General features: G+C 37.1%; 1 protein-coding gene across 1 annotated transcript in view; it reads left to right on the top strand.

The window, feature by feature from the left end:
• pard3ba (par-3 family cell polarity regulator beta a) overlaps nucleotides 1–13,319 on the top strand; it is a 99,042-nt gene that overhangs the window by 36,569 nt on the left and 49,154 nt on the right. Inside the window, 6 exon segments of the mRNA XM_079463406.1 lie at nucleotides 1,017–1,142; nucleotides 1,510–1,931; nucleotides 3,499–3,638; nucleotides 3,891–4,016; nucleotides 8,283–8,468; nucleotides 11,529–11,702. Coding sequence (XP_079319532.1) covers nucleotides 1,017–1,142; nucleotides 1,510–1,931; nucleotides 3,499–3,638; nucleotides 3,891–4,016; nucleotides 8,283–8,468; nucleotides 11,529–11,702 — 1,174 coding nt within the window.

Here is a 13,319-nt window from a genome sequence, read left to right as displayed (position 1 = left end):
TTATTGAAGAAATTCATTTTCTTTACTCTAGTACACTTTTGCGTAGACTTATGTTTCGCCAATGATCACACACACACACACACACACACACACACACACACACACACACAGGAAGAAGGAAGGTGTATGTTATAAATTCATGGCTCGGGGGCAAGGACGCGCACACGCTACGAGACAGGAAGTCCTCCCTCGGTGGGCGGGGACATATATTTCCTGTTGTCGGGCTCTGTGTGTCCTGGTGTGGACCGGATGGAAGTAGACTCACTCTCTCTGTAGGTGGGCAGTGCTCTCGGTCTGTGGCGTGTGCGTCTCAAACATTCAAGGCTTTCTTTAAGGAAGTCACAGCTAATTAAATCCTGTGTTTAGTTGATTTGCGCTGTGGGAATCACTGATACTGTTAGCATGAGACGTCTGGACACAAAACAGGAAGAGCTAGAAGAACTTTAATATGAGAAAAGATAAATGTGACTTGGACTTGGTGATACACGACTGTGTTAAAGGGATCGTTAAAATGATATACTATAATACAAATAAAAAGTATATATTTTGAATATATTTTAATTGTATTTAGTGCTTACATGTATTACATGCAATAACTATTTGACGTTATTGATGTGTCGCCGTATTTGACATTTGGGAGTAATAGGAATAATTTGATATAGTTTTTGTTTTTTATTTATTAGTTTTTATTTAATCATTTATCTATTAATCGTTCATCAAAAGTCAAGCTAATGTAGAAATGATGTGCTCTACTCTGATCAAATCAATTTATTGCTATTCTGAAGCGAAAGTGTTAACTTTTTAATACAATAAAGATGTTAGTTTTACATTTTAGTGTAGATTATTAGTCTAGATTTATTAACAGTCGATTTTAAGGGTGATAAAACTCAAATATTGGATTCATTGAATCAATTTATTGTCCTTACACACATACAAGTACAGTGCAACGAAATATTTAGTAATAATGGAGATTTTTAGTTTGAATTCTGACGTTCGACTTATCTTTCTGTCATCAGGACTTTAGGTCTACACATCCGATCTGTAGAGGAGAACAGCCGCTCTGAGCGAGAGGGCATCTTTAAAGACGACGAGTGCATCGTTCAGATCAATGACGTGGAGTTAATAGACAAGTCTTTTGCTCAGTGAGTGTTCCACTTTTCCATCCATCACACTTTCATCTCCCTGCATCTTTCTCTACTGTTAACATTCGTCTTCTGTGTTGTTTTCTCTTTCATACGTGAGTTTTAGTGCTATTACTTCACCACGCACCGCGAGTGTGGAATTGCTCTATTAGGTGAAATCAACGTATCGGACAGCCTTCAAAAAGACACGTTAAATGAAGTCAGAGAAATGTTGTTGAGACTTCAATGTGTTAGAAAGAAAAAATAACACAATTACTAAAGATACCGGATTTTATTTCTGATAATAAATGTTTCTTTTAAATATTGTTAGATCTCTTTTTAAAATACTTTAAGATAAACATGAGCATATATGCTCTTGACTTTGCAGGTCCCAGGAGGTGTTTCGTCAAGCGATGTCGTCCTCTAGAGTGCGTTTGGACGTGCTTCCAGTTTACAACAAGCTCCGCTATGAAAAGAGCTTAATCGGGCAACTTTTTAACAGCAGCGATCCTAACCTGGCGGTCCCTAACCCCAAGAGTCCCTTCCTGGTCCGAAAACTCTGCACTGCCACGACGCCGTCTCCGGAGCCTGCTTCACAGACCCCGCCCCTAAAAGAGGAGGAGCTTCCTCTATCGAGAAACACCCCAGTGGAGATGCGCAAGGACACGCCATCTCCTACTGTCAGCGCGTCGCCCACCCGAAGAGATCGTAGCGAGAGCCCCGCCCCCAAAAAGACGCCAGCCCTCGCCACACTGGCTAACATGGTCAACAAAAAGCCCGGGAAGAAAATGAGGATCGATTTGAAGAAAGGTAAGAGAACTCTGTGAAAGTCAAATACAAGAAAAAGTGAAATGAAGTAAAGCACTCTTTTTAAAAAAGGTCCCGTTGTCATTTCATTTTTTGTAAAAACTGATGTGTATCGACTCGACTTATTTCCTTTATTTCCTGTGCTTTTTCTCTGCTCCCAGCTGATTGACAGCTGCTATTGTTTAAAACTTTAATGTCACATGTTCTTTTGGGAGATGAGATTTCATCGCTCGCCATCTTAAGTGTGCCACATTGGCCTATGTGCTCTATGACATCTTTCAGTCAAGAGAGTGTGTTAGAGAGAGAGAAAGAGAGAGAGAGAGAGAGAGCTTCAATAACAACACATTTCCCTGAAGACGAGTGGCTCGAGGGATCCGCTGTCTTCGTATGACACTCTGTAAATGTTTGCCTTGTTTATTTATTTTGTCTGTATTTGTAATTTATCCCAACTCTTCATTGAAAATTGTTTTTATTTTGGTAGAAGCCGATATCAAACCTTTCCCATCCTCTCTTTAGCGAGTCTTTCAGCTTTCTGAAATTATTTATGTACAGCGCCGCTTTTTATCATTGTTTGATATCAGTCCACTTTCACTCTCTATGTCTTGTCCCACATCCCTCTCTTTCGCCTCCTGTAGACGTGTTGGCGTGTGGAATTAAAGTGCAGGGCTGTCTAATCTCTATGAGTAAGCATTTATCAGCGTGCACAGAAATCCAGAGCTTCAACAAAAGCTAGAATTAGCATAAAATTCTGAATATCAGTTTAATCGGTTGCAATTGAAAACAGGTCCCAGAGCTGTCCATATACAATACCGTATGGTGAAAGCCAAGGTCATTGGTTGATATTTTTTTGGAAAAAATGGTAAATAGGTCAAATGATCATTTTTGTTTCATTCTGTGAACTAATAACAATATTCCTGCCAAATTTCAAATAGAAAGATTGTTTCTGTTTGTGTTAATTTACAGAAAAAAAACAGGTGAAATTAAAAGGAAAGATGCTCAGATTTTTTTAGACCATAAATACGGCAAAGAAAACAAGTTCATATTCACTTTAAAGCAACACAACAGTAATCCTTCTACATGTATTTAGGAAAAGTAAAAACATTATTTATTTTTATTTGATAACCTGGATTTTTCCATGTGTCTTGTCATGCTGTCAGTCTTTCACATTGTTGTTAAATGACCTCGTCACTCTTGAGGTTTGATTTAGTTCAAATTCAACAGACATCTAGAAATGCTGAACACGTGAACATTGGAACGGTTGATAATTAAGAAGATTTTGCGATCGACAAAGTGATTTGTTCCTTGTCACTTCAAATCACCATCACTCCTTGAAAATGAATGTCTTCCAGTTGCTTGGTTTTAATTCATCTAAATGTAGCTCAGCTTCAAACAAACCGCAATAAAAACGTATTTTTTTATTTTAAACAGTAATAGGAAATTGGTTGCAGTGTTTTATACGCCATAAATGCACACCGGTGAAATCCCTAAGATTTCCATTTGCCATGGGGTTCTGGTTCACAGGTTCATCTTAACCACATGTTTAATGTCTCTGCTGTCTGTCTGTCTGCAGGTGCGGAGGGTCTGGGTTTCACCGTGGTAACCAGAGACTCGTCTCTTCATGGTCCGGGACCCATTCTGGTCAAGAGCATTTTGCCCCGCGGAGCGGCCATTAAAGACGGCAGGCTCAAATCAGGAGACCGTGTCCTGGAGGTATTACATGTTTCCTGCATGGCTGTGGTGATGAGAGCTCCACCTTATTTATAGAAAGTTAAATGCCATGCTATAAAAATCGATTGTATTCAATGCAATTTAAAGACATTGTTTTAGAAAGCGTGACACACCATTGACTTAAATGGGCCAAGAGACCGTTGTGTTGATAGGGAATAAAGACTGACCGTATTCATTTTCCATCTCGAGGCATTGGCTTGGCAAAGTGGAAATTCGCCTTTTTAATTTCTCCAGGTAAACGGAGTAGATGTCACAGGACGGACGCAAGAAGAATTGGTTGGTATGTTGCGGAGTACCAAACTGGGAGACACGGTGTCTATGATAGTGGGAAGACAGGAAGATTTCATGCCAAGAGAACTGGTAAGACTTCTCACATTTTTCAACCCGTGCCAGTTGTGCTATATGAAATGAACGTATTATCCATTGGAATTGAATAACGTACGGTTAGTTACACGCTAAAAATAATACAATGGTTTACTCTGGCACACATAGGGACACGAGTAGCATAGAGACATGTTTTTTTGGACTATTAAGCATCCCTGAAAGCCACCAATACACTTTTAACACATTTTGTCGCTAAAACAACCTTATAAACACTGACTGTCGATTCAGCACACGGCAGGAAGCAGTGTACACGACCCGAGCCTTCGACAGGAAGCCTCGGGTCAGTGAAGGTCGTCGCCTCTCCCAGATGCAAGCATGGGGGCACGTTGCTAGTTGACCTTCTTTAAAGGATCTCTGTACTTCCTCTAAAACTCAGACGCTTCCCTCATAGATGAGTAAAAGTGCAGTTGTGACGCTTTGTACATCCCTCATCACAGGAGGAGAAAGCACATCCCTTCATTGTGTCTCTGTCTATCCACAGTTCATTTACAACACCGTGTCTGCGCATCAAAGACTTTGGGTTTGGAAAGGTTACAGATGAATAACTGCGCACAATCTAGTCAGAACCGGAATATATTTATATAATGGCAGAAATGTGTATTTGTTGGCCTGAAGTTTGGTTATAATATAACAATTTATATTATATTGATATTCATTGATATTCATATTTTCTTATAAATTAATTGTATTAAGTGAAATTTAAATGATTCAACAGTTATAAAATCTTTGCAGAGGTCTTTTGAGAGAATAAAAAAAAATGTGATTTACGTATTTTCTTTGCGTGAGTTAATTTAAAAGTAACCTGCATTTCTATGTTTTTAACAGAGATGGCGATAGAGAGGCGTAAGGCACGGATGTAATCTTTAATAAAGCTTATTCACTCTGATTCAAGAAACAAATATATTTTGTAAAATAAATATTGGCGTTTGTTGGTATTTATTGGATCAGTGTGAATTAGCAATAAACTAAACGATCAACGATTGTTTTTGTATTGACGTTAACAAAGGATAGTGAGTTTATGTTAACAGTTGTGTTAATGTTGTTGACAAACGGAACCTTACTATAAAGCGTAAATTATTATTTATTTATATAGTAATATTCTAATAATAGAATGCTAATAATAATATTAGTCTATTTCGATAATAATTTAAAGTAAAATAAATTTAAATTTGAGGTTTATTTGTTTGTTTCGGTAAAATCTTTGTTCATCTCGGATCTATTAAAAAAGAGCATCTGTATGTATGTCATTGACAAACTATTATTGGTAAATTAGATTATGATGAAGATGGCTATAGAGGGGGAAAGTTAAGAATTTAATCTTTGATAGACAAGAATCTAAACAGACAATTGTTTTTGTATTGAATTGAAAGGATAACGAGTTTGTTAGCAACTGTGTTAAGTAACGTTGACAAATGGAACCTTACTATGAAGTGTTAATTATTATTAAAGTGCTAATTATTTATTATATGAGGTTTATTTGTGGATTAAGCCTGGTATTTAGTTTAGATCCGGATAGAAAGATTTTTCAAAAAGAGCATCTGTATGTCATTGACACAGACCGTTATTGGCCCATTCATTCTCATCTGGCACAAAAGAAAAACGCCTTAAAGAGCTTCTTCTCAGTATCTATTCACTGAGGAATAAACTCCTCCATTTTTCTTCTCTATTCAAATTCAAAGTTGGTTAGCTCTGCCGCTGCTTAGCCTGGGTACATTTCAGCAGAAACGCGATGGCAGACAAAAAAGAAAAATGACACACTCAGGAGAAATATTTTTTTCTGGCGGATGGATGTGAAAAGATATAATGACGGCTCTCACCATCTGCTTCTTTCGGGGGAGCGCTTGTGTGTGTGCGGATTTATGTTTTATTCCGAAAAACCAACACATCCAACTCTCAAAAACCCTCTATTAATACCTTCCTTCATTTCCGTCATTTCATTGGATTACGCCTTTAACCACCCACCGTCAAATACTGGCTACCGATTTAATTCCCAATGGCAGATTTGGCGAATGATCAACTACTATCAAAAATAAAACATCTTTTTATAACAGCCTGCTTAAAATCGAACAAAACTTTGGGAAGGAAATGAGAAACCATAAATGTCCATCCTGTTAGCGGCTGGATGCTGTCTGTGTGGATGCGGACGAGAGATGCAGTTGTTGACAGAATTAAGATCTTGTTTTTCTGTCTCGAACCCTTTGGGATTCGGTCACAATGCTAGTGTGTAGGTGACTCTGATATCCTTGCTTCAGTTTTGAGATGGTCCAGGCTTGTTTTAACAGAACCAGAATAGTCTATGTCTGATAAAAACAGCCTGTACTGTGAGTGGTATCGCTAAGTTTGACAATAAGCTAATGCTAAATATATGTGTTTGGGATCATATTTATTGATCAATCCTTCCTATTGTTGCTTTGTTGTCAATAATCTAATATTATGCTGTGCTTGGTAGACATTTTTTCCCAGCATGCACTTCAAAACTTGGTGTTATTAAGTAAAATATATTTTTTTAAACTGTATAGTAGTGTTCAAGTCAAATGTGCATATTTGTAGAATATTAGCTTTTAATGCCGCCTCAGGTTACATTATTACATCCCAATATGAGGTGACTGGTTCAAAATGGACAAAGAAATCAATTTTTAAAATGTTTATGGGACAAAATAAGTTTGCAAAAAGGCAAAGCACAGCATATCAGGGAATATGGGTTTTATTCTTATATACAAAATATACATCATAACTAAATGCTGACAGGATACAAGCAAACATTGACTACATTTATATCCGTTATTAATATTGGTTGATCTTCTCTTGTGGAATAACATCTAGGCTGTGCTTTTGTAAACTTTACTTTTATTCTATTTAGTATTAATTATTAAATGATTATTTATTCAATGATTTATTTATTTTATTAGTTACTTCTCTTATCATTTATTCATATTAATTGTGTGATTGAGAAGGATTTAATGAGGTTTGGCTTCAGTTTATCCTCCAAACACATCAATGCAACATGCATGCAACATTTCAAATGCATCTTTAATGAAATATTTAAGTGAAGAGTGGAGGTGTTAATGACACAAAGTTGGACATCACTTTTGGCCACTACTATATTTTGAACAATATAAAGTATGCAAAACGCATTGCACAGATATAATTTTTTAACACGTTGACAACAAAGAGTTTGGTGCGAGTCCGTTCGTTAGGTGATATTGTGGATGTTAGACATGATGTACCCACCCATCAGACCGGACGGAGGGGTCAGCCAGCACATTGCACACAGGATGAGAGGCCGTTGAGGCCTTTAGGTGTCCTTGAGTTTGACTGGATAATCATTCTCTATTCTCACACACAGGATGTGTTCTGCTTTGTCATGCAATATTTTATATTTGTTATTTAGGTCATGGCAACCTTTTACTTTGTATAATGTTGTGTTCACACAGTCGTGTTCCTCTTTATCACTCGCTGGAGAAGTTCGTTATTTTAGTGCTGAGAAATATTTTCAACTTGGCGCCCAATTCACGTAATTTGCAAAGCCTACCGCAAGTTTGCTTCTTTGCATTTGAGTTTGTTTGTAATTTACTCGTGCAAACTGCTTAATTCACATTTTTCTTGTGAATCTCCCATAAGAGAGATCACACTTATTATTTTCAACCTGGTGGATGACAAAGCTTTATAAAAGGACTGTTGGAGGTATCAGAGTCATATTTTAGGCCTTAATAACATGGAAACTTACAACATTTATGTTCAATATTTATTCATTTCGCAGACACTTTTATCCATAGGGACTTTAATATGAGGGAGGATTCACCACAGCCTTTTTTTGTCTTCTTTTACCAACAGTCGAGTTCAAACGGTCTGTTATATTATGTAAAGTGTGTATTAGTATTTGCCTCGGGAGGTCCTGGTGTGAGATCTGAAGCTCAAGTGTTGATGGGACCACCAGAGAAGCCCATGTGATATTCTCACGTCTGACCTCGCTCACAGACACTCGCTGTAGTGCTGGCAAAGTATGAGCCTTGGGCCATGTGTGAAAGGAATTATTCACTAAATCCTTAAGAGAACAGCTATTGTCACATGGTTGAATTTCCATGAAAAATATACCATTATTGTAATAAAACATGATTATGAGACTTTGGACCTGTTGTCCACCTCGAAGCCTTGATGCATATACCTGTAAACTAAACCACAAGACTGCAGGGGACCTAGTGTAAACAGAGAAGCTCATCTTTGTGTGCGTGTTTTTTTCAGAAAGGAGAGGCGTCTGGACCGCTGCTGTCGGAGGACGGCCGAGAGCAGTTGATGTTTGAAGTTCCTTTGAGCGAATCCGGCTCAGCTGGTCTGGGAGTCAGTCTGAAGGGAAACAAGTCGCGGGATACAGGAGGAGACTTGGGCATCTTCATCAAGTCGATCATCCACGGAGGCGCAGCACATAAGGTAAAAAGCAGCTGGCCTCAGTGCCCCATTAAGACCTTTCGGAAACCAGACACGGATCGTACAGATGTCACCTACAGTTTCAAACTGAATGTATTCTAACATTTATGGCACGTTATGATTTTGGGGAACTTTTATGCGTCACCTGGGATTAAAGTTATTTCTGTTACGGCAAACTTCACAGAGGCTTATACTGTATCTTAGAGATGCATGCACACTTCTCTCTTTATTCCCTCTCGGATAAAAGAGGGCAGCAGGTGTTGTGTTTCTGTGTAGATAAGGGCATGTCTTCGTTCCTCTATCGGTTCTTTAATCAAGAGCGGGCTCACAGGTAGAGGTGCTTTTCTGGCCTGTATCAGCACTCCAGTGAGAGCGAGCAGCATCACAGGACCGTCAATGATAGAGACGCTTAAAGATACAGAGCTTTTCAAAGGCTGAGCTCTTCATTACGATTCTCATGCTTGTCACTGGTTTTCTCCACCACTTAGATTATGAAGCGTAAAGAAGATAAAGTAGAAAAACTCTTGTGTGGGAAATCTGTAATGAAACCGTGAATGTGTGAGAGGGCCAACACTTTCAGTTCATGATTATTTTATTGATATCATTATTTGGGCTGTTAAACGATTAATCGTGTGTTTACATAATATATGTGTATTTATGTTGAATATTAATATTGTTTTTAGAAACACATACGCATACATGTACAGTGTATATATTTACAAAATATTTAGATATATTCATTTTAGGGATGCACCGATATGATAACGTTAACCGGTAATTCTCGAACATTGGAAGCCGATAACCGATATATCGGCCGACATACAATACCTAAATATTAATATGAATATTTAGTAATATAATATTAATAACATTTTCTGAGACTGAAATATTTGTTTCCCCTACTTTACACTAGTTCAAGATACTTAAACTTTGAAACTTTCTTATTTTATAAACAAATTAAATATGTTCTTCCAGAGCGACCCAGAAAGGTGTTCTCAATCACCACAAGTCTATCAGGTCTCAAGACAGAAAGCATTCAGACAGCAGTCGGCTTCAAATGATCATAACAGAAAGTCTGTGCAGTGTTCAACCAGAGGAAAGGATTCATAATTTGTCGGCAATAATATATTGGCCTTCGTTTTACAGATACTGAAATGGCCCATAATTTATGGTGCATCCCTAATTTATTTATATTTACCAATAATTGAAAAATAAAAGTTAATAAATGTTTATATTTTTCTTAAATATATGCATGTACTTTGTGTACGTGTATGTGGTTATAAATACAAAATGAATATGCACAGTACACAGACATATGTAAACACTAACTTTTATTCTGGACGCGATTTATTGCGATTAATCGTTTGACAGCCCTAAACTTTATATTATATCTAGATGTGCAGGAAACGTAATCAGACGGTTTTAATCATCAAGATTATTTATTACACATTTTAAAGTTAATGACTACTGCGCAGTACGATGTTTATTACACAGACCTTAAAACATGGTTAAATGTATAAACATTACACAAAGCATTAGCTGACAACATTAGCTGAACGTATAATGAATAATATTTGTTATTGTTACTCGATACAAATATATTTGTTTATTCATATTGGTTCACAGAGAAATGTTAACAAATACAACTGGATTGAAATATTTATTAAATGGTCTGTTGAAATGAACCATTAAGATGCAAAATGTATTGCACAGAGTATTGTATAGAGTTTGGGCTAGTCTGCAAGTGAGAAGTATTAGAATCGCCCAATAGTTGTTTGTTTAAATCTGTATTAGCAGTCAATGCATCCCTAAATGTCTTTGAAGCCCTATGATATCAATATTGATGCTTGTTTGCTTTCTTTTGTGTTTTCGAGTACATCTGATCAATGCACATTATTCCAAATGTTTTTGATAATCATCATAATCGTGACACCCAGAATTATTTTCCTATAAATATTTCTATCAGTCACAAACGCCTTGTGTTGCGAACGCCGTTCTTTATGTCCCAATTTTAGTACATTTAAGGTAATTAGGAATAATATGAATATATTTATTATGATCATGTTGACAGATTATTGCGTGGTTTTGATGAGGTTCAGTTTCATCTTCATCCGTGTGTTAGGAAATGTCATCTTTAGGCTTGAGGACGTACAGCAATTATCTTTGATGAAACGGACACAAACACTTGTGCTCATCTACTAACACACAGAGATCCGTTCCTATGTTACTATCAGTGGTCTGCGGTCAGTGACCCGGCCCAGAGGTCGTCGGCCTCTTCTGCCGTGACACGCACCCTCACGAGTCATTAAGGGGCTTTTAGACGCTAATCTCTTTTGTTCCTCTTCAGCTTATGAGTTTTATTTAGAGAAGCACAGCTGTGAAACCTAATCCAATTCACTCCGTCCTGCTTCTGTCACAGAATGATATGCATCCATAAATGTTTCTGAATTCACGGTGGGAATGCATTAAAGATTGAGCTGTGGACGCTTTGAAATGACACTGAAAGCTGCTTCATCTGTAGTGTTGTGCAAGTAAACTCATCTGGAACAACAATTCATTACTTTTTATGTTTATTTACATAAATATATGACTTTATATAGATTTTTAGTATTCATAGTATATTGTTTTTGTTGATTGATTTAATTGTATCCTCTATAGCGGCACATTTTCTGTTTTATATAAAATGATATGTTCATAAATAAATTAGTAAAAATTTATAAAATCATTTTATATAAGTTTTAAATTATATTCAATATTTTATATACAAAATGTATATATTCATACATATATTCATAAATATACATATGAACAAAGAAATACAAATTTTGATATAGTATTTATATACAACTGTTATTTAATTTTAAATGTATAATATTATACAATCGTATTCCTCGATTTTTTTTATTTTTGGAATTTTATTCGTATTTTTTTATTCAAATGCATGTCTTCAAAATCCATGTTGTTGGCCAAGTCGTTTTTCTTGTTTTATTTTTTAATGATTGCTTATTCTAGTTCTGCTCACTTTTGTTAACAAGTGCCATTGTCTTCATATGTTCCTCGCAGGACGGACGTCTGCGTATCAACGACCAGCTGATCGCCGTCAACAGCGAATCCCTCCTGAGCCGTTCCAACCACGACGCCATGGAAACCCTGCGGCACTCCATGTCCACCGAAGGGAACGTCAGAGGAACAATCCAGCTGGTGGTTCTGCGTACTCTGGAGAGATTCCCAGCACAGGTACGGCCAGTTACAGGTACTGGCCTCGGTCCACCAGTATCACAGCTTTCTCCATCACCGGCTGTCAGGTGACCTCTGAATAAGATTGTGCACCCAGACCCTGCACGATCCGTTATATTTATGCGCACGCTTTTGGACGGAAGAGTTGTTTGGGAGACATGTTAAAGATTTATTTTCCATTTTCTCCTTGACCTGGGTTTCTAATCCGTTTCCTGCTTTTGTTCTAACATTTTGCCTAATGCCTATATTCCCTTTTACGTATTTATTAATTATTAATCTCTAATTTATCCTGTCCGCTTTTATTTTGCCTTGCTCTGTCTATAGTACACAAATTGCTTCCTGTATCACTGATTCTACTTTTTTAAATAAAGAACCTGAAATCTTTGCATGCTTCCTGTTTGCTGTTAACCCTGTGGGCTTGTCCTGGGTCTTTTCTGTCTTTCCTTGCTGGTGACTTACTCAGATCTTCATGTTCTTCTGTTCCCCCAAACTGTAATTTCACTGTTGGACCTCAATTTTCCATGATTTATTTTCATAAATCATTACTTTTCATTCTGCGTAAAAGGTAAAAACGATTAAAATGTGGTTGTCAATTTGGACAACACAAGGGCTGCAACTAACAATTATTTTTATTGTCGACTAATCTAACGATTATTTTTCAGTCTGACAGCAATGATATGTTCCATATATTTGGAAGATTTCATCTTGAAATTGATTCAGATGTGTTGATAACACAGTTTACTAATGTGGGCAGTTCATGCTATATACATTTGAAGCAGAGAAATGCAGTGTTATGAATTATGTGTGTGTTTCAGGGGGTTCGCCATGTTCACTGGGGTCCCCCTTTTGTTAATGTAGTGGTAAGTTGAGGACAGTGTCAGTTTGTGTTGTTATAAACCCAGCACGAAGATCCCCTCGGTTCATCATAGAGATGGTTTCACATGATAAAGATACTCTGATAACACTTTACAATGAGCTTGTATTTGTTAACATTAGTAAAAATAAAAATTCTGTCATCTTTTATTCATCCTCATGTCATTCCAAACCTGTATGACTGAAATATTTTTTCTCACGCAGAACATTTGGAAGAAAGTTGGTAACCGAACAGCATCGCCGTCTATTGTACGGCACAAAACCAATGCAAGTCAATGGAGTCCAGTGTTGTTTGGTTATCAACATTCTTCAAAATATCTTCATCTGTGAAAGCCATACAGGTTTGGAATGACATGAGGATGAATAAAAGACGACAGAATTTTCATTTTTGGATGATCTATCCCTTTTTGTCACACCGGCTTTAGAATTTGTATGACGATACATCTTTGCACTGTATCATAATGAATAAACACGTTTCTGAACTTCAATGAACTTTAGAAAAGCGTTGACCACCTCAGACATTCAAGCCATTATCAGACAATGTGTCTTTCCTAGCTAAGCATATTTTTTTGCAGCCGTTCTGCAGAAATAAACTTGCACTAAATGTTTTTGCTATAATTATGAGCAAGTGATGTTAAGGTTAATATGTTGGGGAGGGAAGTCGATTCCCTGCGTCAGCGTATCGCTAAAACGTCGGTATTAAGCCAAGGGATAATTGCAGAATGTCTGTTCTTGGAGACATGG

This window comes from Barbatula barbatula (genome assembly GCF_947034865.1).
Source record: "Barbatula barbatula genome assembly, chromosome: 8".
Taxonomy (NCBI): domain Eukaryota; kingdom Metazoa; phylum Chordata; class Actinopteri; order Cypriniformes; family Nemacheilidae; genus Barbatula; species Barbatula barbatula.
Note: the sequence above shows the minus strand (reverse complement) of the source record. Positions and strands in the feature narration are given on the sequence as shown.